This window comes from Lissotriton helveticus, chromosome 2_1 (assembly GCF_964261635.1).
Source record: "Lissotriton helveticus chromosome 2_1, aLisHel1.1, whole genome shotgun sequence".
Taxonomy (NCBI): Eukaryota; Metazoa; Chordata; class Amphibia; order Caudata; family Salamandridae; genus Lissotriton; species Lissotriton helveticus.
In genome coordinates this window covers 1,588,954,391-1,588,982,227 of record NC_136059.1, presented here as the reverse complement: position 1 = coordinate 1,588,982,227, position 27,837 = coordinate 1,588,954,391, and the positions used below count along the sequence as shown (strand labels likewise).

General features: G+C 48.0%; 1 protein-coding gene across 2 annotated transcripts in view; it reads left to right on the top strand.

The window, feature by feature from the left end:
• Positions 1-27,837, top strand: part of TBC1D2 (TBC1 domain family member 2) — a 511,011-nt gene that overhangs the window by 437,785 nt on the left and 45,389 nt on the right. For both annotated transcript variants that reach the window (XM_078676557.1, XM_078676558.1), the window contains exon 12: positions 25,221-25,406. In XM_078676557.1, the coding sequence (XP_078532683.1) occupies positions 25,221-25,406 (186 nt within the window). The remainder of the gene's footprint in view (positions 1-25,220; positions 25,407-27,837) is intronic.

Below are 27,837 nucleotides of genomic sequence, written 5' to 3'. Positions count from 1 at the left end.
ATCCCTTGCAAACATAAAAATTTGACCAAAAAAACACATTTTCCTCACATTTCTGTGGTGGAAAGTTCTGGAATCTGCGTGGATCAACAAATTTCCACTCACCCAGCGTGCCCCCAGGTCTCCCGAAAAAAACGGTACCTCACTTGCGTGGGTAGGCATAGTGGCTGCGACATGAAACAGCGCAAAACGCAGCATGGTTGCACCTCAATTTCCCAGTGAAATTTAGCACGATTCGGACAAAAAGACTACCTTTTGTTTTTGCGCCGTAGCTCTGCCAGAACCTAGGGAAACCTAGCAAACCTATACATTTTTGAAAACTAGACACCCAGGGAAATTCAGGATGGGGTGACTCGCCTGCCTACCCCCAGGTTTTGTTACCCAGAATCCCTTGCAAACATAAAAATTTGACCAAAAAAACACATTTTCCTCACATTTCTGTGGTGGAAAGTTCTGGAATCTGCGTGGATCAACAAATTTCCACCCACCCAGCGTGCCCCCAGGTCTCCCGAAAAAAACGGTACCTCACTTGCGTGGGTAGGCATAGTGGCTGCGACATGAAACAGCGCAAAACGCAGCATGGTCGCACCTCAATTTCCCAGTGAAATTTAGCACGATTCGGACAAAAAGACTACCTTTTGTTTTTGCGCCGTAGCTCTGCCAGCACCTAGGGAAACCTAGCAAACCTATACATTTTTGAAAACTAGACACCCAGGGGAATTCAGGATGGGGTGACTCGCCTGCCTACCCCCAGGTTTTGTTACCCAGAATCCCTTGCAAACATAAAAATTTGACCAAAAAAACACATTTTCCTCACATTTCTGTGGTGGAAAGTTCTGGAATCTGCGTGGATCAACAAATTTCCACCCACCCAGCGTGCCCCCAGGTCTCCCGAAAAAAACGGTACCTCACTTGCGTGGGTAGGCATAGTGGCTGCGACATGAAACAGCGCAAAACGCAGCATGGTCGCACCTCAATTTCCCAGTGAAATTTAGCACGATTCGGACAAAAAGACTACCTTTTGTTTTTGCGCCGTAGCTCTGCCAGCACCTAGGGAAACCTACCAAACCTATACATTTTTGAAAACTAGACACCCAGGGGAATTCAGGATGGGGTGACTCGCCTGCCTACCCCCAGGTTTTGTTACCCAGAATCCCTTGCAAACATAAAAATTTGACCAAAAAAACACATTTTCCTCACATTTCTGTGGTGGAAAGTTCTGGAATCTGCGTGGATCAACAAATTTCCACCCACCCAGCGTGCCCCCAGGTCTCCCGAAAAAAACGGTACCTCACTTGCGTGGGTAGGCATAGTGGCTGCGACATGAAACAGCGCAAAACGCAGCATGGTCGCACCTCAATTTCCCAGTGAAATTTAGCACGATTCGGACAAAAAGACTACCTTTTGTTTTTGCGCCGTAGCTCTGCCAGCACCTAGGGAAACCTAGCAAACCTATACATTTTTGAAAACTAGATACCCAGGGGAATTCAGGATGTGGTGACTCGCCTGCCTACCCCCAGGTTTTGTTACCCAGAATCCCTTGCAAACATAAAAATTTGACCAAAAAAACACATTTTCCTCACATTTCTGTGGTGGAAAGTTCTGGAATCTGCGTGGATCAACAAATTTCCACCCACCCAGCGTGCCCCCAGGTCTCCCGAAAAAAACGGTACCTCACTTGCGTGGGTAGGCATAGTGGCTGCGACATGAAACAGCGCAAAACGCAGCATAGTCGCACCTCAATTTCCCAGTGAAATTTAGCACGATTCGGACAAAAAGACTACCTTTTGTTTTTGCGCCGTAGCTCTGCCAGCACCTAGGGAAACCTAGCAAACCTATACATTTTTGAAAACTAGACACCCAGGGGAATTCAGGATGGGGTGACTCGCCTGCCTACCCCCAGGTTTTGTTACCCAGAATCCCTTGCAAACATAAAAATTTGACCAAAAAAACACATTTTCCTCACATTTCTGTGGTGGAAAGTTCTGGAATCTGCGTGGATCAACAAATTTCCACCCACCCAGCGTGCCCCCAGGTCTCCCGAAAAAAACGGTACCTCACTTGCGTGGGTAGGCATAGTGGCTGCCACATGAAACAGCGCAAAACGCAGCATGGTCGCACCTCAATTTCCCAGTGAAATTTAGCACGATTCGGACAAAAAGACTACCTTTTGTTTTTGCGCCGTAGCTCTGCCAGCACCTAGGGAAACCTAGCAAACCTATACATTTTTGAAAACTAGACACCCAGGGGAATTCAGGATGGGGTGACTCGCCTGCCTACCCCCAGGTTTTGTTACCCAGAATCCCTTGCAAACATAAAAATTTGACCAAAAAAACACATTTTCCTCACATTTCTGTGGTGGAAAGTTCTGGAATCTGCGTGGATCAACAAATTTCCACCCACCCAGCGTGCCCCCAGGTCTCCCGAAAAAAACGGTACCTCACTTGCGTGGGTAGGCATAGTGGCTGCGACATGAAACAGCGCAAAACGCAGCATGGTCGCACCTCAATTTCTCAGTGAAATTTAGCACGATTCGGACAAAAAGACTACCTTTTGTTTTTGCGCCGTAGCTCTGCCAGCACCTAGGGAAACCTAGCAAACCTATACATTTTTGAAAACTAGACACCCAGGGAAATTCAGGATGGGGTGACTCGCCTGCCTACCCCCAGGTTTTGTTACCCAGAATCCCTTGCAAACATAAAAATTTGACCAAAAAAACACATTTTCCTCACATTTCTGTGGTGGAAAGTTCTGGAATCTGCGTGGATCAACAAATTTCCACCCACCCAGCGTGCCCCCAGGTCTCCCGAAAAAAACGGTACCTCACTTGCGTGGGTAGGCATAGTGGCTGCGACATGAAACAGCGCAAAACGCAGCATGGTCGCACCTCAATTTCCCAGTGAAATTTAGCACGATTCGGACAAAAAGACTACCTTTTGTTTTTGCGCCGTAGCTCTGCCAGCACCTAGGGAAACCTAGCAAACCTATACATTTTTGAAAACTAGACACCCAGGGGAATTCAGGATGGGGTGACTCGCCTGCCTACCCCCAGGTTTTGTTACCCAGAATCCCTTGCAAACATAAAAATTTGACCAAAAAAACACATTTTCCTCACATTTCTGTGGTGGAAAGTTCTGGAATCTGCGTGGATCAACAAATTTCCACCCACCCAGCGTGCCCCCAGGTCTCCCGAAAAAAACGGTACCTCACTTGCGTGGGTAAACATAGTGGCTGCAACTGGAAACGGTTCAAATTGTACGGTGGTGAATTTACATTACCTTATTGCAAAACTACCTTGATTTTGGGGGGGGGGCATCTGAGTTTGTGGCCCGGGGCTCGGTGGTATTCTTTGCAAAGTAGCAAACCCAAACAGTTCTGAAAACTAGACACCCGGGGGACTCCAGGGAGGTATGGCATGCATGGGTCCCCCAATGTTTTCCTACCCAGAACTCTCTGCAAACCTTAAAATTAGGTAAAAATTGCACTTTTCCAAACTTTTTGGCGTGGGATCGCCGGGTCGGCAAAAAAGTCATACCACCCTGCGTTCCCCTTGTTCTCCCGAGTAAAAGGATACCTCACTTGTGTGGGTGCCCCAAAGCAGAATACGCCAAAAATGAATTTTGAAAAAAGTAGTTTTTACTCATATTTACGTTTTACAAATTAAGCACCCCAGCCTAAGTCACATGCCTTTGGCCCACCCACACAAGTGAGGTATCATTTTACTCGGGAGAACAAGGGAAACACTGGGTGGTAGGACATTTGTTCCGGCAGCGAGATCCCACCCAAAAAAGTATGGAAAAGTGGGTTTTTTGACCAAAATTTCAGGTTTGCAGGGGTTTCTGGGTAGGAAAACATTGGGGGACCCACGCATGCCATACCACCCTGGACTCCCCTGGGTGTCTAGTTCTCAGAACTGTTTGGGTTTGGTAGTTTCCAAAGATGCCTGCCAAGCCCCGGGCCAAAAGCTCAGGTGACCCCCTCAAAAAATAAGATTATTTGGCTAAAGGTAAAGTTTTTGTCTCCACAGTATGAATTGGGCCTTTTCCTAAAGCAGCCGCTATGCCTACCCACGCAAGTGAGGTACCATTTTTATCGGGAGACCTTGGGGAACGCTGGGTGGGAGGTAATTTGTGTGTGCCCAGTGATGCCACGCTTTCCCACACTAAAACGTGTGAAAAAACAGATTTTTTACCATGCAAAAAATGAGGTTTGCAAGGGATTCTGGGTAAAGGAACGTTGGAGGATCCACGCAAGCCATACCTCCTTGGAAGCCCCCGGTTGTCTACTTTTCAGAAATGTGTGGGATTGGTAGGTTTCCCTAGATGGCTGTCTCGCACGGGGCCAAAAACCCAGGTAACCCCTCTTGCAAAAGCTGGTGGACTTAGGGGTTACCTGGGTTTCTGGCCCCGTGCGAGACAGCCATCTATGGAAACCTACGAAACCCACACATTTCTGAAAAGTAGACACCCGGGCGCTTCCAAGGAGGTATGGCTTGCGTGGATCCGCCAACGTTCCTTTACCCAGAATCCCTTGCAAACCTCAATTTTAGCAGAAAAAAATCAATTTTTTCACACGTTGTAGTCTGGGAAAGCGTGGCATCACTGGGCTCACACAAATTACCTCCCACCCAGCATTCCCCCAGGTCTCCCGATAAAAACGGTACCTCACTTGCGTGGGTAGCCATAGTGGCTGCAACAGGAAAAGGTCCAAATCTAACAGTGGTGAATATAAAATACCCTGAAGCAATATAACTTTGATTTTTTGGGGGGGAGGCACCTGAGTTTTTGGCCCGGGATGGGTGGTATTCTTTGGAAAGTAGCAAACCCAAACAGTTCTGAAAACTAGACACCCGGGAGAGTCCAGGGAGGTATGGCATGTGTGGGTCCACCAATGTTTTCCTACCCAGAACTCCTTGCAAACCTTAAAAATAGGTAAAAATAGCACTTTTCCAAACATTTTGGCGTGGGATCGCCGTGCCGGCAAAAAAGTCCTACCACCCTGCGCTCCCCTTGTTCTCCCAAGTAAAAGGATACCACACCTTAACAGAGTTACTCAAAAGTCAAACATTCAAGCACGGCTATCTATTCCTCAAAGACACACACATACAGGTTGGATTTGGCACGAGGGCGAGTGATGGTTCAGTACACAAAATTTTATTAACAAGATATTTCAAAAAAATGAAATGCTCTGTCAATAAATAAATGCATAAAAACTGAACCAGTGACTCGCAACTCGTGAGCTGTAAAGCCACGACAAGGCACCAACCGTTTTACAGGCCATTCACGCACCTTTCATACCTGATACAAACCAGACCATTGACACCATCCGAATGGAAAAGCAACACATAACAACAATCACAATAAGGGGCAAGGTACACCCTACTGCAGAAATTAGAAAAAAAACAATTATTACTGCACACCCATCTAATCCGCAAGCACACACACATACTGGTTGGATTTGGCACGAGGGTGAGTGATGATTCAGTACATACAATTGGATACGCAAGTAATTTCATCAAAAATGAAATACACTGCGTATAATTGAAAGTATGATAAACTGAACCACTGACTCGCAGCTCGTGAGCTGTAAAGCCACGTCAAGGCACCAACCTCTTTACAGGCCATTCATACACCTTTCGTACGCGTGACACATACAAAACATTCACACCGCCAGCCGCGGACCCATCACATTTCAACACTCACACCAGCAAACAGCGCCATTCAAGGGCCCATCACTTTCACACGCCCACATTTCTGACACTGCAACTACACAAAATGATGGACTGTGTGGAGTGTCACTCAACTAGCAGTGTGTGTAGTGACCAACAGAAAGTAACTACTCACACACCGCCTGCCGAGCGCCAGTCCACCCACACCACCATCCAAGCACCAGACCATGCACACTGCCAGCCAAACACCACTCAGCGCACACCGACAGCCAACTACCACTCCACACACACCACCAGCCAAGCATCACTCCACGCACACCACCAGCCAAGCGCCACTCCACAAACACAACACCATCCAAGCACCACTCCACACACGCCGCCAGCCAAGCACCACTCCACACACACCGCCAGCCAAGCACCACTCCACTCACACCGCCAGCCAAGCACCTAACCATACACTCCGCCAGCCAAGCAAAAATCCACTAACCCCCCCAGCACAACTCCAATCCATGCACTATTCCAGCCAAGCACCAGACCACGCACACCACCAGCCAAGCGCCTGTCCACGCACACCAACAATCCAAGCACAATCCTGCACACACCACCATCAAAATTAGAATTTTTTAAAGAAATACCACAAATCAAATGTAGAAACCTACAAATCTGCTAACACAAATTCAAAACCTAAATGCTTTGCACTAATGCAAACCTAAAAGCAAACAAAAAAATATTACAGAAAACAAACCAGACAGTACACTTACAAGCTCAATGAAACTCCCAAAACTTCTTTTGTGTGTGGTACGATTTAAAACAAGCTGGCACACACAATCCAGGATTTGAAGGACAGTCAGGACAGTGCATACGAGACTCCCTCCGCACTTCTCTTCGCCAACAGACTCTACATCTTTTAGTGGGTTTGTCTTTTGCAGTTGTGGGAGGAATGTATTCTGGAAAGTGGCGATCTTTCAGTCTAGCCACTTCCTCCACCACTCCAAATCTTGGCACACTTGCCTGTTCCACTAGTACAAGGCTGCCTATTATAGTCTCCTGAAACTTAACAAAAGGCATCTTTGACTCAGGACAAGATTTCTGGAAAACAACAAAAGCATTAAAGGATGCCAAGTGGAAAAGATGGATAGCCAACTTCTTGTACCAAACGTAAGCCTTTCGAAGAGCAGCATAAGGTTCCAACCTCTGATCTACTCTGTCAACACCACCCATGTGCCTATTATAGTCTAAAATGCACACAGGTTTACGCACTTCAGCAGTCTCACCCCGAACTGGCAGAGCTTCAGTGCTTTCGTCATGGATAGTAGTCAGCATGTAAACATCTCTCCTGTCTGAAAACTTCACAGCTAGAAGCTTCCCACATCGCAATGCAGTAGACTGTCCCCGCACAAGCCTTTTGCAAACAAGTTCTATTGGAAAACCTTTCCGGTTACTGCGCATCGTGCCACATGCAACAGTGCCCACTTTGGCCAACTCCTTGAACAAACGCACACTAGTGTAGAAGTTATCTACATATAAATGGTGGCCTTTGTTAAATAATCGTCTACCTAGTTCCCACACAATTTTCTCAGTCACTCCAAAAGTGGACGGACAAGCAGAAGTGTTAATGCTGGAATCCTTACCGGTGTACACCCTGAAATTATAAACATATCCAGTCTCACTGTCACACAGCATATACAGTTTGATGCCATAGCGTGCCCTCTTACTAGGAATGTATTGCCTAAAAACCAAGCGGCCCTTGAACAACACCAAAGACTCGTCCACAGCTATTTCTCTTCCAGGTGCAAACATCTCAGGAAAACGATCAACAAAGTGATCAAGGACAGGCCGAATCTTAAAAAGACGGTCACAATCAGGGTGATCGCGTGGCAACGCTAAATCATTATCAACAAAATGCATCATGCGAAGAAGAAGCATATATCGATCACGAGTCATAAGTGCTGGAAATATAGATGTTGCCATCAAGGGACTAGTGGACCAATAAGAAGACATTGATGGCTTCCTTAGCAAGCCCATCAAAAAAGTTAATCCCAAAAACTTCTTCATCTCTTCAACATATGTGGGAGACCAATGGGTAGCTCTGGAATGGGGCTTAAGGCTGGCACTGTGGTCCCTCAAATACTGCTCTGCATACAAATTAGTTTGCTCCACAATCTCCTGCAAAAACTCATCGTCAAAAAACAATTGAAAATATTGAATTGGCAAAAAATTGTCAGTATCCACTCTACACCCTGGAACACCAGTGAAGTCTGGCAATTCCGGCTGCACCATGCCAGGGGCAACCCAGACGTCATCACTAACATGAGGAGAAGAAGCCACCCTAGCCTGCAGGCCAGATGCCTCTTGCTGCACTACATCAACGGGAACACTAGCATCCCCAGATGCCTCTTGCCTCACTACACCAACAGGAATACTAGCATCCCCAGATACATTTTGCATCTCTTCACCAACAGACGAACTCACATCCCCAGCTGCCTCTTGCATCTCAACATCAACAGAAGAACTCGCATCCCCAGATGCCACTTGCTGCTCAACAACAACAGAAAGACTAGCAGCACCAGATGCCTCATGCTGCTCAACAACAGGAAGACTAGCAGCACCAGATAACCTTTGGCGCACCACAGCAATGTGAAACCTTTTGGGCGCAGCCTTTACCACACTTGCCTGTTCCTGACGAGAAAAAAAGGGAAACCTTGAGGACCTAGGCTGCCGCTCACATGGCTCTTCCCTCTCTACCGGCACATCAATGTCCCTCTCTACCACAGGCACTTCATCAGCACTAGAAGAAGAATCATCATCCGATGATACCATGCGAAGAGAAAACTCACTGCCTGAATCTTCTGCACCTAACTCAAGCTCCGAATCGGAGTCAGTGTCTGGACCATGGTCAGAGGAAGACTCAAAAAGCAAACTAACAACCTGCTTAGCAGTAATCCTGCGAGCAGCCATTATCCTTACAAATCAAGAAGACTACACACACAAGTGAACAACAACCTACACTGTGCAAAGGAAGAAGTAAACAAGGTAGAGTCTTCACACAAAAATCAATACACTCAAAAACAATTCAAATCTAACCAAATATAAGAAGACTCACCAGCACCTACTCTGCTGAAACACAGCAAAAAGAAAGGAAATCCCACTGGAAAGAAAAAAAAACAAGTATAGATTAGACAAAGTACACATCAAGCAGCAATACAAAAAAAAGTTAACAATCAAGAAACACAAAGCCACACAAACAGCAATAACTTCACTTTTCATAACAACACATTTATCTAGGAAAAATAGTACAAAAAACATTTACTTACCAAGCACATGCAACTACACAAGCTGCAAAACCAGCATTAACCGAACCACAACCTACACCAATACAAACAGCAAAAGCCTGGATCAAAAACAAAGAAGAAAAAAAAAAATGTAATACTACATTTCACAAACAACATAACAAATGAATAAACAATACACAAATGTACCCCCAAAATCACATCCACACAGATGGGCCATCAAAAAGGGCAAAACGGACAAAAGTACGGGTTGATTTGCCCACCGGGGGGGGGGGCCAGAACATCTAAATTTAAAATCCGACCCACCTGAAAGCGACCCTTGCACAATGGGTCACTTCCTACAATCTAAAATAAAATCCCTGGTGCTAGTGAGGGCATTTCCACCGCACAATCGCAATGCTGTGCGCGACCGTGAGCCAGAAATGCCCTGCAAAGAGACATCAGAAGAGAGGAAAATCACTTACCTCTCCCCTGAAGCCTCTTTGCAAACCCCCCCAAATATCTCAAAACCAACCTAACACCTCCAGGCGCAGGAAGCAAATGGCTTCCCGACCGCCTGGGAATCCCTGAAGATGTTGGCGCGTGCTGTGCGCGCTGACATCATCAGGGATTCTCATGGGGAGGGGGACAACAGAATTACTGTGGTTAACTGCGATGCTGGACAGAGGCACTTGCATCCTTGATTTTCACAAGCGCAATCCTAAAACAGTTCCTATGACCAGGAGCTTCTTTCTCCCCATCTGCTGCTCTCAACAGTCTCTGACCATTTATACACATAAGAGGCATGTGAACTCACACAGAAGATCCCCTATTGGCAACGCCCACCAACTAGCGGAGTGCACCATCTTTCCTAAATTTACCCACTATGATGGACAGCTCACTCAAGGGACCTGTGCACACATTGGTGCGATGGCATAGTAACACACACGGACACTGGAGACAAAGCAAGCGCTCGAGTTGCAGCACAAATTCAGAAAAACATTCATCAGCCCAAAAACATTTGTGACCTTCCCACTATGATTCACAGCTCACACAAGGGACCCCTGCGCACATCTGTGCAATTGCATAGTAACGCACACATGGACACTGGAGACAAAGATGGGGCTCGAGTTGCAGCACAAACTCAGGAAAGCAATCATCAGCCCAAAAACATTTGTGAACTTCCCACTATGATGAACAAATGGTCTCTGCTTCCAGATACCTAAGAGCGTTGCTAGTTTATTCAGATAACAACCAACACACACTGGGGTCGATTGTGAAAATATGGTATTGTGTACAAAAAAGGGGAGAAATGCTCCTCTTTTAGGTGTCCCCTCACTCACCAGGGTTGCCCCACGGTGACATGCTTCATCATTGGGGCCATCCCAGTCCTCTACGGGCTGGGGCGTGCTGCGACTTGCGAAAGTTACGTAGGAGCACTTTATTAGACTATGTGTGGTGCATGTGTATTTGAGGAGTGGACTATGTGATGTGTGAAATACCTGCCCAGTAGGTTTACAATAAACTTTATTCTTGCCTCTAGGTGGTAATAAACGGGGTGGAAAGATAGGCTGCCCTAAACGTAATGTGTCCAGATGTACCTATCAACTCCTATCGTCGACATGTTTCGTGCATACCCCAAACACTATGATGGACAGCTCACACAAGGGACCCCTGCGCACATCTGTGCAATTGCATAGTAACGCACACATGGACACTGGAGACAAAGATGGCGCTCGAGTTGCGGCACAAACTCAGGAAAACAATCATCAACACAAAAAAATTTGTGAGCTTCCCACTATGATGGACAGCCCACTCAAGGGACCCCTGCGCACATTTGTGCAGTTGCATAGTAACGCACCCATGGTCAATGGAGACAAAGATGGCGCTAGAGTTGCAGCACAAATTCAGGTAACAATCAACAGCCCAAAAACATTTGTGAGCTTCCCACTATGATGGACAGCTCACTCAAGGGACCCCTTCGCACATGGCATAGTAACACACACATGGTCACTGGAGACAAAGCATGTGTTTGAAAAGCAGCACACAAAAAAAAAACATTCATCAGGCCAAAAACACTAGTGAGCTTTGCCTAGGCAGCACAGGTGTGTTTTTTAGCCACTTCAGAAACACACATCAGTATAAGTAATGAAGGACAGAGGCACTTGCATCCTTCATTACAATGAGCACTATTATTTTACTTTATAAATGACCCCCATCGGCATTTTTGTAGAAAAAACGGCCTTTCAACAACATTGCAGCAAAGAGAAGACTTCATAGATAATGTTCCCCCAACAAGGGGAGCGACCCTTCCCCAAGGGGCCGCTCCCCGAACTACGAAATTGATCATCCATGAAAAAAAAAAAAAAATCCCTAACATTCCTGCTGCACGATCGCACGATCGTGCAGCAGGAAACCTCTAAATGCCACCGAGGGAAAGGAAAAGCCTTTCCTTTCCCTCCTTAGAACCAATACTGAAATCTCCCCCGCCCCAGCCGCAAAACTAACCTGTTTACCATCCGACGCGCAGGAAGCAAATGGCTTCCCTGCGCGTCGGTAAACAAATGGAGCCTCCGGTGACGTCAGCGCGCCTCGCGCGCTGACGTCATTGATGACGCGGGCGGGGAGGGCGGGGGGAGGCAGGGGAAGGTCTTCCCCTGCCATCCCCGCAGAAACTAAAAAAATCGGGCTGACTCGGGGGGAGCGCTGGCGCTTCCCCCGAGGGTGGGGCTCATGACGAGCTGGGCTCGTCATGAGCGTGCGAGGAGGCTACGCCATGACGAGCCCAGCTCGTCATCAGCCCCGAAGGGGTTAAATTAATCTCAGCCCTGGCAACTGCACTGGGCCATATGCCAATACATCGTTTTTGCTGACCATGGCACCTCAGTTTGGGCCCAGCCATATGCAAATTACTCTTGACTCTGCTCCAATGGGAACAGTCCAGCCGAACTGCCAGGCCAGGTCCTCATGAACCAGATCACAGGCAACCTGTCCGTCATTGCAATGTAGTGAATCTTTAGTGCAATGTACGAGTCTTCATTTAAATAGTAAATCATGCATTTATAAACATGTAATCATTGACATTTGCATATTATGAAATATGCAAATATGCATTTAATTAAACATACAAAAGTAATGCATATATTTCTTAACAAGCCATGCCCTCTTTAAATTATGTACATTTGCAACTCATCAAGTTGAACTCAGGGATTGCATGTGAATTCGGGGAAAATGGTTTGTGATGCACTAAAAAATGTAACGTGATAGATGAGGTGTGTGAACACGTTATATTTTCTTACAGCTTGTAGTGGCCGCCTGACTGCATGAACACAAAACAGGAAAAAATCAGTAGTTTTGATCGGTACATTTTCAATACAGTTGGATGCTAAATACTTCTTTTATGAAACTCAGCTGGCACCCCTCGGGCCCTCTAAAAATAAATAAGAATATTCAGTTAGTACTGGATTTGTGGTTATGCGGAACGTATTACACAATTTCGTGGATGACCTAGTAAGTCTATTAAAGTGTTTGGTATTGGTAGAAAGAACATCATGGACTCAGTGGACTAAATAAGTCTATGTTCGGAGTTTAATTTTAAGCGTACTGACAGCATCGGTTGTCTCATCAACAAGAGATATCACTGGATGTTTGTTTAATAATCTAATCCACATAAAAAACATAGAATGTTGCTATGGAAATATTAGCTCACACAAGCTAGGCGACCTTGCATTTGAATGCCAGACAATATTTCATGCTTTATCTTTATGATAAAACTATTTTTTTTAAACAAAGGTCAAAGAACAAATAAACTAACAAAAAAGATGACAAATTCACTTATGACCCTATTTCGAATCTTTACTCTGGACGCTGGTTAACATTCGATAATACTACACAAAACCTCTAGCAAAGAATATAGGAATTGTAAGTTCGTGAAGAAACTATTTAAAAATAAAACATAAAGAAGTAAATCACTGGAATAAAAAAAACACAAAAAAACAATTTATTGTTGTTAGTCTTTATTGTGTTCTGCCTTGTCTTTAAACTGTTAGTAAGGACCCGTGACTGATCATTCATTGCGTACTATGGGACAGACAGCCAGGTACAGAAAAACGGTCACAGTGCATGGTGGCAGGTAAGGCAGTAAGAAGGTGAGAAAAATAATCAGGTGCTGAATAAGGGGCCCATATTAGTTTTATAAAAACACAACAAAGGTGTTGGATCACAAAGAAGTAGGCATGTTAAAGGTAGACAAAACATAAGACAGGAGGGAACGTGAGCATTCCGGGAGGTGTTTTTATAAACTGGCTCTATACTGAAAAAGGGGTTTAAAAAAGCAGTGAGTTGGTGGGAGGGAGGAGGAAAAGTAGGGTAGATGAGAAGGAGATGCTGATTCGAGACAGTGGAAGGATGAGTGAATATAAAATGAATATAGAGCAAACTGCAACATAAGAAAGAGGGGGCATCTTACCAACAAATAGCGATATTTATCTTAGCGGTAATATTTTTATCACCGCGCATCACTGTTTTTTTATCGCTGAGATAACTTGCTATTAGCAAGGTTTATCTCAAAAGCGATAAAAATCCAGGTAATAACAGTGAAATGTGTGAATATCGCTGAGAATACAGCGATATTCACGCATTAGCGACGAAATGCTCTCAGCCATGTTATCCACCTCCCATTGGATAACATGGCTAAGAACTGGTCTGGGCAAGTGTTAGTATTTGGAGATATTCGTGCTTAGCGTGATTATTTCCATCGCTACGCCTACCTTGCTAATAGGCGATTGCATCGTTATCGACTGCGTTCAGTCGCTAACGGGTTGGGTACACCCGCTTTGCATGTCATTAGCGATAAATATCGCTGACATGCAAAGCGGGCCCCAAACCGCTCGCTATCGCCGACAAGCTGTCGCAAACTGCTGTTAGCGACAGCTTGTGAATAGGGCGATAGAATTATCGCCGTTTAGCGGCCGAAAACGGCCACTAACGCGGTGATATTCGCCTATCGCCCTCCTTGGTAATATGCCCCTCGGAGTGAGGGTGAGGAGGTCACCAGAGAGAGTTGAGTAAAATTTAAAATTGGAAACAGGGGAGGGGCAGCTTTAGAACAGAGTAACAAAAATAAAGTATCTCAATGAAAACAGTTTCAAGATAAATGGCTGTCACCCAGTTAGATTTAAAAGCTTGGTAAATGACATCTCTCTTGGAAATTTCAAGAATGCAGGTTTGGAGAAATGATGTGATCGAGTTGGTCTTACTCTAAGATCACATGCGATATAATCAGAATTTTGACAACCAATAAGATGCCCAGTTTGGGTATATACCCTAAATTCTTTAAATCTCCTATTTAGCAATTTTTTTGTGAAACTATGTTGAAAAATGAGCTAGTCTACCATCATATTTTCAATTTTTTCTAAAAGTAAACGTCACAATGTCCTTTTTGAGGGTAGGGTTTGCTTTTCAGCTAGTAAATCTGGAATATGCACCGTAAAATGCAACCATCAATCCCACATTTTCAAAGAGAATCTGAGTTGAGAACTGTTAGACCCGGGTGTCTCTGGTTGGCAAAGGTAAGTACCTTGGCCCAAGTAGGGACCCCTGGTTCCGGTCAGGGCGACGGAATAACCCTCTGAGATAACCCCTGCTCACCCTCTAGGTAGCATGGCGCGAGCAGTCTAGGCTAAACAGAGGCAATGTGGATAACATTTGCACTTAACACAACAATAATTCCCAATCCACCACAAACTGAGACCACACAGGTAAGTATATATAAAATATAACTTTATCTAGTTTCAGCAAGGTAAATCAAGCAGTTGCACGATAAACACTTCATTTAGAAAAATGTTGCACTTAATTCTTAATGGTTCTTGTAAATAGGCAGTTCTCAGAATCAAAACAAAAATAGTCTCTAATCTCTCAAATCAGTGGCTAGAAATAATAATGCCCCTGAGTTCTGTTCAAGTAGCTCTAAAAACGAGCAAGGGACCCTCTGCCCACGCGTGCTCTTAGGCGTGGGCTTCCTGCGCTGCAAATGCGCTCCTTGCGCGAGGCCCGGGGACTCTTTCTCTCCCCCCGGGACAGACTCACGTGTTCTTAGGCGTCGGGCGCCTCGCGCACAGCAGACCTCCAGCGCCTCCACCCCGGCCGGTCCCCTGTCCTCTCCTGCCCGCTCTCGACAATCCAACGAGCGGCGGGGGAGGTGGTGCTGCTCACCTGGTGGGGGACGGCTGGCCGAGGGTGCGGGACGCTTCAGAGTCCCTCGGCGGGGTCGGCTCTCGCTGAGGGGTCGTCCCCTCTCTTCCTTCTCTCCTCGCCGGGACCAACCAATCCCGTCGCGGCAAATGGGGCGAGCCTCCAGCAGCACCCGGGAGTCAGCCAATGGCAGAGCGGCTCCCGGGCCAGGCAAACAATGACGCTCCGCTCCTTCGGCCACTCACGGCCTACCACCACGGATGACGCTGCGCCGCACGGGCCAATCCCGTCGCGGCGTTAGTGAGGGGGCTCGGCTCCCTCAACCAATGGGAGCACGGCGGCTTCGTTCTTTGCCGCTTCAGCTCCCCAACGATCGACGATCTTGGGGGGGGTATTCCTGGCCCCCGGGCCGCGGCGGTGACACGGCTGGCAGTGGTTTTCAGTGCGCCTCGCACTGGGAAGGCCCACAAGTCTCCGGCAAGCCCCACACCCGCGTGTCGATGAACACGCCGATCTTGGCCACTCAGCAGGCTGGGTCAGCGCGGCGCTCTCAAGCAGATTAGAGAGCAGCCCGTGCGCTAAGCAGGCAACCGGCCAGGTTTCACGATCTCCTTGCCACCCAGCAGCTTCAGGGGGGCACAGCAGAGTCTTGCAGTCCTTGGGCAACCTTTATGTCCCTGGGTTGCAGACAGGGGGCCAGCTCTTCTCAGGCCCTTGGAGATTCAAGTTGCAGACACAGCACACAGCAAAGTCTTGGCAGTTTCAAGTAGGCAGGGTCACAGCACACAGCAAAGCCCCTTTCTTCTCCTCAGCTTCCAGGTAGACAGTAGAACAGGTCAGCCCTTAGAGCACACAGCAAGGCAGTCTTCCTTTAGTTCTCTAGCCGTCCTCCTTCCAGCCGAGGTTCCTTCTTGGTTGCAGAATTTCAGAATCTAATCTTCTGTAGTCAGGGGTCCTTTCCTTATACCCCTCAATGTCTTTGAAGTTCTTTGAAGTCTTTGTGCATGGAGGCCCTGGGTCCAGTCTAAACCAGTTCTGGGGGTTGCGGAGCACCGAGGTGTCTCTGGTTTTCTTTTTCCTGTCAGCTTCAGGGCCAGAGGTGTCAGTTGACCACCAGGAGAGAGCTAACGTGGGGGAGGTAGGCAGGCGCAGCTCAGCATTTATCAGGCATTCCTTCCTCCCTCCTCCCAGGCAGGCAGATGTGCCCTTTCATCCCCGGGATGGCTCTGACCCTCTCCTCGGGGGCTCTGCAGCCCCCCTGTCACACCCAAGCATTCCACAAACCCAGGCACACAGAAAGATTTAGACAAGAGAACAGCCACTTTCTAAAAAGTGCTATTCTCCAACACAGGATTTAAAAACACCCTTCACTAAAAGATGTGTCATTAAATTCTGAGTTCAGGGATATCTTTCACTTATGTCCCATCTTGTTCCTACGGGAAGATAGGCTGGTATCACATGGGCCCAGCCTCCTCCATGTTACTCTATGGAGCAAGATAGCCTTACAGCAGTGAGCACACAAAAATGGCTGCCGCCCACTACCAGGGCATGTTACCTGCACTAGCACATGCCCTACCTTATCCATACACTGCACCCTGCCCAGGGGGGTACCTTGAGCCTTCCATAGGGGTGACTGATGTGCACAGACAGGGAAGGGTTAGGCCTAGCCAGTGGGGACACTGGCCAGGCTGACATGGCAGTCACTGACTGCACACAGGCTCTGCGCTGGCAGGCCTGAGTCACCATTTTAAAGCTACTCATGTGGGTGGCGCAATCTGCGCTGCAGGCCCACTAGTAGCATTTGTCATCACCAGCCCTGGCACACACAGTGCCCTTTACTAGGGACTTCGTGGTGATACAAATATGCCAATCAGGTATATTCAATCAATATCACAATTTACAGAGGGAGCACTTACACTCTGGCACTGATCAGCAGTGGCAGAGTGTCCAAAGCATCTAAATCAGCAAAAACGAAATCCAGCACAGCATCAAAACACATGAGTCAGAGGCAAAAAGATGGGGGAAGAACCACGCCAAAAGGCGTCAGGTCTAACACGTGTCCCCTCCAGCTGAAAGTGGGGAGAACTACCCAACCTCTTGGGAGTCCTCATCACTAAGGCGGAAGAATCTGGACAGACCGTCAGCATTGGCGTGTTCTGTACCAGGGCGGTGCTCCACCGTAAAGTCCATCCCCTGTAGGGAAATGGACCACCTCAACAATTTTGGATTCTCACCCCTCATCTGCATTAACCATCTGAGGGGCCTGTGGTCGGTCTGAACACGGAAGTGAGTCCCAAACAGGTAGGGCCTCAGCTTCTTCAGAGCCCAGACCACAGCGAAAGCTTCTCTTTCGATGGCACTCCATTTCTGTTCCCTGGGGATTAGCCTTCGGCTAATGAAAGCCACTGGTTGGTCTCCGCCCTCATCATTAATCTGTGAGAGCACTGCTCCCACGCCTTGCTCTGAAGCGTCAGTTTGCACAATGAACTCACTGGAAAAGTCAGGTGCCTTAAGCACCGGTGCTGTGCACATGGCAGTTTTGAGGGTGTCAAAAGCAGTTTGACAGGCCTCAGTCCAATTCACTTTCCTGGGCTGATTCCTAGATGTCAGCTCTGTCAAAGGGGCCACAATGGTGCCATAGCCTTTGACAAACCGTCTGTAATACCCGGTGAGACCTAAGAAGGCTCCCACCTCAGTCTGGGTCTTGGGGGGTTCCCAAGCCAGAATGGTATCAATTTTTGTCTGTAGGGGCGCCACCTTGCCGCTCCCCACCTGGTGTCCCAAGTACACCACAGATCCCTGCCCTATCTGGCATTTACTGGCCTTGATAGTGAGGCCTGCCTTCTGCAGAGCCTTCAACACTTCAGTGAGGTGTTGCAGGTGTTCCTCCCAAGTGGAGCTGAACACAGCAATGTCATCCAGGTAGGCTGCGCTGAATTGCTCCAGCCCTGCCAGTACCTGGTTGACCAATCTCTGAAATGTGGCGGGGGCATTTTTCAACCCAAAGGGCATGACACGAAACTGGAAGTGTCCTTCTGGCGTTGAAAATGCTGACCTCTCCTTTGCCCCGTCAGTTAAGGCAATCTGCCAGTACCCTGAAGTCAAATCAAAAGTACTCAGGTACTGGGCAGCTCCCAACCGATCCACCAGCTCATCAGCTCTGGGGATGGGGTGCGCGTCAGTCTTGGTGACCGCATTGAGCCCACGGTAGTCCACGCAGAACCGAAGTTCTGGGGTGCCACCGGGGGTAGCAGCTTTCTTAGGCACTAAGACCACTGGGCTAGCCCAGGGGCTGCTGGAGGGCTCAATAACCCCTAGCGTCAACATCTTGGAAACTTCTTCCTTGATGCTGGCTTTGACCTTGTCAGCCACCCTGTAAAACTTCTGTTTCACAGGCATGCTGTCTCCAGTGTCCACGTCGTGGACGCACCACTTGGTGACACCTGGGGTCAGGGAGAACAGTGGGGCGAACTGACCCAAGACTTGGCGACAGTCCTCCTGCTGTTCTGGGGTCAGGGTGGGGGAGAGGACCACACCATCCACTGACCCATCTTGCTCCTTGACTGCCAGGAGGTCAGGGAGAGGATCACTATCCTCCTCCCCTCCAACATCTGTAGCCATGAGCATAGTTACTTCAGTCCTCTCAAAGTGGGGTTTGAGGCGGTTCACATGTAGCACTCTCAGGGGCTGCCTGGGAGTCTTCAGGTTAACCAAATAGGTAACCTCGCTCTTGCGCTCCACCACCTCATATGGGCCAGACCACTTGTCACGGAGCGCACAAGGCTCCACTGGCGCCATCACCCACACCTTCTGACCAGGTTGGAACTCAACCAGAGAAGTGTTCTGGTCATACCACCTCTTCATTTCCTCCTGGCTAGCCTCCAGGTTCTCTTGAGCGAGCTTCCTGAAGCGCTTGGTCTGGTTGCGGATGGCCAGCACATAGCTGAACACATCCTGAGGGGTTTTCCCACGGGATTTCTCCCACCCCTCCTTCACCAGAGTAAGAGGCCCTCTGACAGTGTGGCCATACAGCAACTCAAAGGGACTGAACCCTAAGGATTTCTGAGGCACCTCCCTGTAGGCAAACAACAGGCATGGCAACAAGACATCCCATTTCCGCCTCATGGGCTCCTCCAGGCCCATGATCATGCCCTTCAATGTGCGGTTGAATCTCTCAACCAAACCATTTCCTTGAGGGTGGTAAGGAGTGGTGAATTTGTATGTCACCCCACACTCACTCCACAGGGACTTCATATACTTAGAAATGAAGTTTGTCCCTCGGTCCGAAACGACCTCCTTCGGAAATCCCACCCGGGAAAAGATCCCCATCAGGGCACGGCCCACCACTGGGGCGGTGACTGTCCTGAGCGGAAGGGCTTCCGGGTACCGAGTGGCATGGTCCACCAAGACCAGGATAAACCTGTTGCCTAGGGCTGTCTTGGGATCCAGGGGCCCCACGATGTCAATGCCCACCCGCTCAAAAGGGGTGCTCACCACGGGAAAGGGTTGGAGGGGGGCCACGCGCTTCCCTCCACTCTTGCCACTGGCCTGACAAGTCTGGCAAGATTTACAAAAGGCAGAGACGTGCGTCTTCATCTGGGGCCAGTAGAAATGGGTGACAAGCCTGTGATAGGTCTTGTCTTGCCCCAGATGTCCTGCGAGAGGCACGTCATGAGCCAGACCCAGTAGGAAGTTCCTGAAGCGCTCCGGTACCACCAGCACACGGGCTGCACCGGGCTCAGCGAACTTAGGCTCACTATAAAGTAAGTCATCCTCCCAGTAGATCAAATGCTCCGTGGACCCCAGGCCTGCGGCCTGGTCGGCAGCCTGCTGCCGCACACCAATGAGAGAAGGGCACTCCTTCTGAGCCTGGCAGAATTCCTCCCTGGAGGGACCACCCTCTTGCTGCCACTGGGACAGCTCAGGCAATTCCCCTAGTTCGGCCACCTGCTCCCCTGTAGGTTCCAGGGCATCCCCCTCTGGGTCTGCCTCCTCCTGGACCGTGGGAACAGTGGGGGCCGGTTTCCCGCGCCCTCTACCCCTTCCTCTCTTGGCAGGTCCCTGGGCCATTGTTCCAGGCTCCAGTTCTGCTAGACCGCCCTCTCTGGCTGTCATTGCACGGGTGGACACACAGATCCACGCAGGCAAACCCAACATCTCCAAGTGAGTCCTGTGCTCCACCTCTTTCCATGGGGAGCTCTCCAGGTCATTACCTAATAGACAATCTACAGGCAAGGCATCACTTACAACAATTTCCAAAATACCGGAGACTCCTCCCCATTCGAATGGAACTTTCGCTAACTTGCAGTAGCGCACTGAACTGTCAGCTGCCACCACAGGCCGGAGTACCTGGGGAATAATTTGCTCTTCAGACACCCACCGACACCTAACAGATGTCACACTGGCCCCTGTGTCTCTCAGAGCCTCCACCACCTGTCCATTGATAGTCACCTTCTGTCCGTATTTCTTAGTATTTTGGGGCAGCAAGGTTTCCTGGACCATCTCTTGGTCTCCTAGAGAGACAAGGGTCATCAATGCTAACCCCTCCTCCCGACTAGAAATCAAATCCCCTCCCAAAGCTACACTGGCCAACGCCAGAGCTGGAGCTGGAGCACCAGTGGGTGCTGATTTCTTCTTTGGACAGCTTGGAGCAATGTGCCCCACCTCCCTGCATGAATAGCAAGTAAGGGTCTTTTTGTCCTGTGGGCCCTTATGGGGCCAGGACTTCTTAGGCTTGGGGGGTTGAGACACCTTCTCCTGGGAACTACTTTGGGGCCCTTTAGAAGACTCCTTTTGATTACCCGTGTCCCCCCCACTCTTCTGCTGGGGACCCTGTCCACCTTTGGCTGGGGTACTTACCACCCCCTTGTGGACCCTGGTGCTCGTCCACCGGTCCGCCTCTTTAGCAAGCTCACTGGGATCAGTTAACTTGCTATCCAAAAGATGCTGGCGCAGCTCTGGGACACATAAACTACTTAAGTGCTCCCTACTAATCAAGTGACACAACCCCACATAATCAGTAACTTTGCTGCCCTTCATCCAACCTTCCAGTGCACGCGTGTACATACTCACACACTCCACCCAAGTACTTGAATCAAGCTTCTTGAAGTTCCTAAACTTCTGGCGGTACTGTTCTGCAGTGAGCCCATACCTGAGGCACAAAGCCTCCTTCATGGCGGAGTAGGATAAAGCATTCTTTGCTTCCAAGGGTGCCAAAACATCCCTCCCAGAGGCCTCAAAATGCTTCCACAATCCTGCTCCCCAATTCTTCTCAGGCACCTCATTCATCTTTAAGGCAAGTTCATACGCTCTGAACCACGCATAAATATCCTCACCCCTCTGATAATTCTGTACCAGATCCTTTGGTATGTATACCTTACCCGCCTGTACTGGTTGTGCGCTGCCACCATTAGAACTGGACCCCCTCTCTTTATATTTGAAGTTCAACTCCTTCATGCTCCTCTCATGAGCCAATTGGAGCTTCTTTTCCTCCAAAGCGAGAGTATGTCTTCTCTCCTGCGCCGCTCTCTCCTGCGCCTCTTTCTCAACTTCTAGGCGCAGTCTCTTCTCGTCGGCTTCCGCTCTGAGCTTCAAAAGCTCAATCTCATGGGCCCTAACTCGCTGATTCTCCTCTATTTCCTCTGGAGACATACCCCTACTGGAGTGGTCGCTGCCGGTCCTAGACCCTGGCTTCCTCACTGGCAATTCACTGGGCAAAAACCCATTCTCCTGTGTGTCTCCCTCTCCAGTAGCAGCTTCCGGGGCACCATGTTTGGCCTCCCACCAGGCCCTCCGAGCTGTCCGTAGCTCTTCCTTATTTGCGCCGCCCCTTACTGGGCATTCAAGCAGTCTGCAGAATTTCCTCAGTTGCTCCTTGTTATAGGTGAGCAACTTCTGGACTTCAAATTCCACTTCTACTTCTCCATTCACGCTCGGCGCGTTCTGAGACATGATGCTTCCTACCCTTTTTCAACTAAAAAGGTTTCACCAAAAAGAAAAAATCTTGCGCAACCTGTTCCGCTAAACTAGACTAGTGATGTACAAGAAATCACTGCAGGTCAAGTGCAATTATTAGTTCAAAATCCGCACCGCGAGCCACCAATGTTAGAACCGGGAGTCTCTGGTTGGCAAAGGTAAGTACCTTGGCCTAAGTAGGGACCCCTAGTTCCGGTCAGGGCGACGGAATAACCTTCTGAGATAACCCCTGCTCACCCTCTAGGTAGCATGGCGCGAGCAGTCTAGGCTAAACAGAGGCAATGTGGATAACATTTGCACTTAACACAACAATAATTCCCAATCCACCACAAACTGAGACCACACAGGTAAGTATATATAAAATATAACTTTATCTAGTTTCAGCAAGGTAAATCAAGCAGTTGCACGATAAACACTTCATTTAGAAAAATGTTGCACTTAATTATTAATGGTTCTTGTAAATAGGTAGTTCTCAGAATCAAAACAAAAATAGTCTCTAATCTCTCAAATCAGTGGCTAGAAATAATAATGCCCCTGAGTTCTGTTCAAGTAGCTCTAAAAACGAGCAAGGGACCCTCTGCCCACGCGTGCTCTTAGGCGTGGGCTTCCTGCGCTGCAAATGCGCTCCTTGCGCGAGGCCCGGGGACTCTTTCTCTCCCCCCGGGACAGACTCACGTGTTCTTAGGCGTCGGGCGCCTCGCGCACAGCAGACCTCCAGCGCCTCCACCCCGGCCGGTCCCCTGTCCTCTCCCGCCCGCTCTCGACAATCCAACGAGCGGCGGGGGAGGTGGTGCTGCTCACCTGGTGGGGGACGGCTGGCCGAGGGTGCGGGACGCTTCAGAGTCCCTCGGCGGGGTCGGCTCTCGCTGAGGGGTCGTCCCCTCTCTTCCTTCTCTCCTCGCCGGGACCAACCAATCCCGTCGCGGCAAATGGGGCGAGCCTCCAGCAGCACCCGGGAGTCAGCCAATGGCAGAGCGGCTCCCGGGCCAGGCAAACAATGACGCTCCGCTCCTTCGGCCAATCACGGCCTACCACCACGGATGACGCTGCGCCGCTCGGGCCAATCCCGTCGCGGCGTTAGTGAGGGGGCTCGGCTCCCTCAACCAATGGGAGCACGGCGGCTTCGTTCTTTGCCGCTTCAGCTCCCCAACGATCGACGATCTTGGGGGGGTATTCCTGGCCCCCGGGCCGCGGCGGTGACACGGCTGGCAGTGGTTTTCAGTGCGCCTCGCACTGGGAAGGCCCACAAGTCTCCGGCAAGCCCCACACCCGCGTGTCGATGAACACGCCGATCTTGGCCACTCAGCAGGCTGGGTCAGCGCGGCGCTCTCAAGCAGATTAGAGAGCAGCCCGTGCGCTAAGCAGGCAACCGGCCAGGTTTCACGATCTCTTTGCCACCCAGCAGCTTCAGGGGGGCACAGCAGAGTCTTGCAGTCCTTGGGCAACCTTTATGTCCCTGGGTTGCAGACAGGGGGCCAGCTCTTCTCAGGCCCTTGGAGATTCAAGTTGCAGACACAGCACACAGCAAAGTCTTGGCAGTTTCAAGTAGGCAGGGTCACAGCACACAGCAAAGCCCCTTTCTTCTCCTCAGCTTCCAGGTAGACAGTAGAACAGGTCAGCCCTTAGAGCACACAGCAAGGCAGTCTTCCTTTAGTTCTCTAGCCGTCCTCCTTCCAGCCGAAGTTCCTTCTTGGTTGCAGAATTTCAGAATCTAATCTTCTGTAGTCAGGGGTCCTTTCCTTATACCCCTCAATGTCTTTGAGTTCTTTGAAGTCTTTGTGCATGGAGGCCCTGGGTCCAGTCTAAACCAGTTCTGGGGGTTGCGGAGCACGGAGGTGTCTCTGGTTTTCTTTTTCCTGTCAGCTTCAGGGCCAGAGGTGTCAGTTGACCACCAGGAGAGAGCTAACGTGGGGGAGGTAGGCAGGCGCAGCTCAGCACTTATCAGGCATTCCTTCCTCCCTCCTCCCAGGCAGGCAGATGTGCCCTTTCATCCCCGGGATGGCTCTGACCCTCTCCTCGGGGGCTCTGCAGCCCCCCTGTCACACCCAAGCATTCCACAAACCCAGGCACACAGAAAGGTTTAGACAAGAGAACAGCCACTTTCTAAAAAGTGCTATTCTCCAACACAGGATTTAAAAACACCCTTCACTAAAAGATGTGTCATTAAATTCTGAGTTCAGGGATATCTTTCACTTATGTCCCATCTTGTTCCTACGGGAAGATAGGCTGGTATCACATGGGCCCAGCCTCCTCCATGTTACTCTATGGAGCAAGATAGCCTTACAGCAGTGAGCCCACAAAAATGGCTGCAGCCCACTACCAGGGCATGTTACCTGCACTAGCACATGCCCTACCTTATCCATACACTGCACCCTGCCCAGGGGGGTACCTTGAGCCTTCCATAGGGGTGACTGATGTGCACAGACAGGGAAGGGTTAGGCCTAGCCAGTGGGGACACTGGCCAGGCTGACATGGCAGTCACTGACTGCACACAGGCTCTGCGCTGGCAGGCCTGAGTCACCATTTTAAAGCTACTCATGTGGGTGGCGCAATCTGCGCTGCAGGCCCACTAGTAGCATTTGTCATCACCAGCCCTGGCACACACAGTGCCCTTTACTAGGGACTTCGTGGTGATACAAATATGCCAATCAGGTATATTCAATCAATATCACAATTTACAGAGGGAGCACTTACACTCTGGCACTGATCAGCAGTGGCAGAGTGTCCAAAGCATCTAAATCAGCAAAAACGAAATCCAGCACAGCATCAAAACACATGAGTCAGAGGCAAAAAGATGGGGGAAGAACCACGCCAAAAGGCGTCAGGTCTAACAAGAACGCTCTCTAGTTATCTACCAAACTTACTGTGGGATTTCCGGCTTAGTCGGTTGATGCAATCTGAGTGCTCCACCACATTCAAAATTCACCAGGTGCCAGTGGCCAGCAGAGAGAGGCACACGATTCCAGGTTATTCCATTTGTTTTTGAGCTGGGGGATTTGGTGTCTCTAGATGTTTGAGTGCTGGCTGAAGAAGGTGGGATGGTCAGGCACACCTGTATCACCATGCTTTATGTATTGTTTGTAAAAAGGCCATTTCTAAATCACTTTTGTTTTCTCCAGGTGGATCAGCGAGTGTTCAAGGACTTTCTGGCTGAGAAGCTTCCTAAACTAACAGCTCACTTTGAACAGCACAAGATTGACCTCTCTCTGATCACCTTTAACTGGTTTCTAGTCGTCTTTGTGGACAGCTTGGTCAGCGACATTCTCCTCAGGGTCTGGGATGCCTTTCTTTATGAAGGGACGAAGGTAGGTCACTGTAGATGAATGGGAAAACAGCACAAGAATAACAAGGAACACCTTCTCATCTGATGCTTTTTGAAGTAGCATAATGTACAGTGTGCCCTTTTAATTGGATAGTCCATTATTTGTTCTGCATTATCCTGTAAAAAATGTATCCATCGGAGGTATGGCTTACTGGCGCATTACTCGGTATTGAGTAATCAGAATGTGTGCTTTACCACAGGTACCTCTGGTGATTTACATAAAGTTGTGTGCTTCTCCAAAAAGCTTTTTGTTCTAGTGTTTAAAATATTTTGATGAAGTGTATAATAAAACTATACAGAAAATAACAGTACCAAATAAATATCAATCACTATATAGAACTGGAATAAATACTATACTCAAATCTAATTTATCTGCAACCAATATCAAAAACCAAAATCGATAGACCAAATCAGTAAAATTAAGTCAAGCTAGAACCACACACGTAAATATAAGAAGAATATTAAAAATGAAAAAAGAATAAAATTAGTCAAAGGTTAACGAGAACTGATAGACGAAGGGACTTTAAACATATATTTATAGTATAGTGAGAATACCCACTGTTTCAGTTAGGACCTCGTTTCCATAGGGAAAGTATTTTTTGTTTTCCTAATAACTTTGCTGCCATTTGGATGAATCTTCACGAATGTTTAAAAGCAGGTTTTTCAACCACTCTCAGTCCTAAGAAAAATGTTAGGAAAATACATAAGGTGTCAGGTTAGGGACCCTGCGCCTGGAGCCAGAAATGTTTTTTTTATTTTACAGAGAAGGCACAGAAGATCCTATAACTTATGGAGGATCCTATAACTCATATAACTACCCCCCTATTGCTAATGCTATAACTATTACTCGCCCTTTCTCCATGTACTGGTTATACCCTTGTATATTATATTACTTATGGCATGTGAAATCATAGCAGTCAGACTTATGACATCTGAAATGACATAATTTCTCAGAACACAGTGCATGGTAGAGTGTTGAGTTATAGTTAATGTAGTGTAGCGATTGATGTGACAAGAATGTGTACGGAGGTGCATGACGTATAGTAAATTGAATGTGGTGCGTAAATTATACATTTAAGATATAACTATAACTTTATAAATTCTCCAGTTTTTATAGGTGGGTTTCTATATAAAGAATAAATAAAGTTTTCTTAACTATAACTTAGATTTAACCTTTGTTTTTATCATGAATATATATTTGCATACATTTAGTGACTATAAACTATAAAACAGTAGCAATATAGCCATCAAGACATCCCAAAACGGATGATAGCATGGTATGGGTTTATGAGATTTCGATTTACGAGCTCCATGTCTTGAAAAACGAATCCATGCCCACTAAGTATGCCCAGAAGCAAAGTTGCATCTTTCCAATCAGAAGTAATTGATTTTATCAGTTACCTTTTGGGAATTACATACATTTGGTGTGCTTCTCCAAAAAGCATTTGGTTCTGCTTGAGCAGGTATTTCTGTGCAAAAGTGGAAAGGAAAGAGGTAGTGAACTGGAAGCTTGAGTAAACAGTGGAAATAATACAGTTTTGCACCTGGCACCACATGCAAAGTGTTTTGGCTAAGCATACTTCCGTAGGCAAGGCAGATGTATGCAATATCACAACATATGGCCCAACACATAGTGTTCTCATGCATGCAGAATGTGTTAGCAAATTAGCTCTGTGGATTAAATGTTCGCATCTGCAACCTGAAGTACAGTTCAAATTTCATCATGCCAAAGCTAACCAAATAATCGCCAATATCGTATTTTGCTTTTTGTAGGAGTATTTCTAAAAGGCAAACTTAACTTCAAAAAGCAGTGGAGCACTGCATATACTTTAAAGAGGATAGTTCAACACTAATAAAGTAAGGGGTCTTGTAGTCAGTATGCAGATACTTTACAGGAATGTTGAGTACATAGCAGCAGGGAAGGTGAAGGAGTTAAGTGGATGGATTAAGGAGTGGTGGTGCTTTCACAAGAGCTCAGATTTGCAAATGTTAGGAACATTGGGCTAGGATTTCTGTTAACTCATTATGGAAGCACTATTGTGATTTTGATGGGGATACTGTTCTATAGTCTTTAGTTTAGGCGTAAACCCTTTATCACCAGTGATGTGTTCAAGATCTACAAATTAGCTTCTGATAATGTAGTTGGTCTGGGAGATGGTCAGGTTCTCAGGCGGATATGTTGGTTGGTTTTTTGACTTTCAAATCGTAATAGCTGTGCAGCTGGTCTTGATTATAATACACAGTTACTTTAGTAGCCAGAGTGAAGATAAAAATAGTCATAATATGACTGAAATCATATTGACCTTTGTTGAGGAATGCTTCTATGTAGAATACTACCTTCAAATATGACAGGCATGTCTAGGGTACTCCATGAGTAAATAACTTCTTCTATAAGGATGGTATAGACCCAAAGA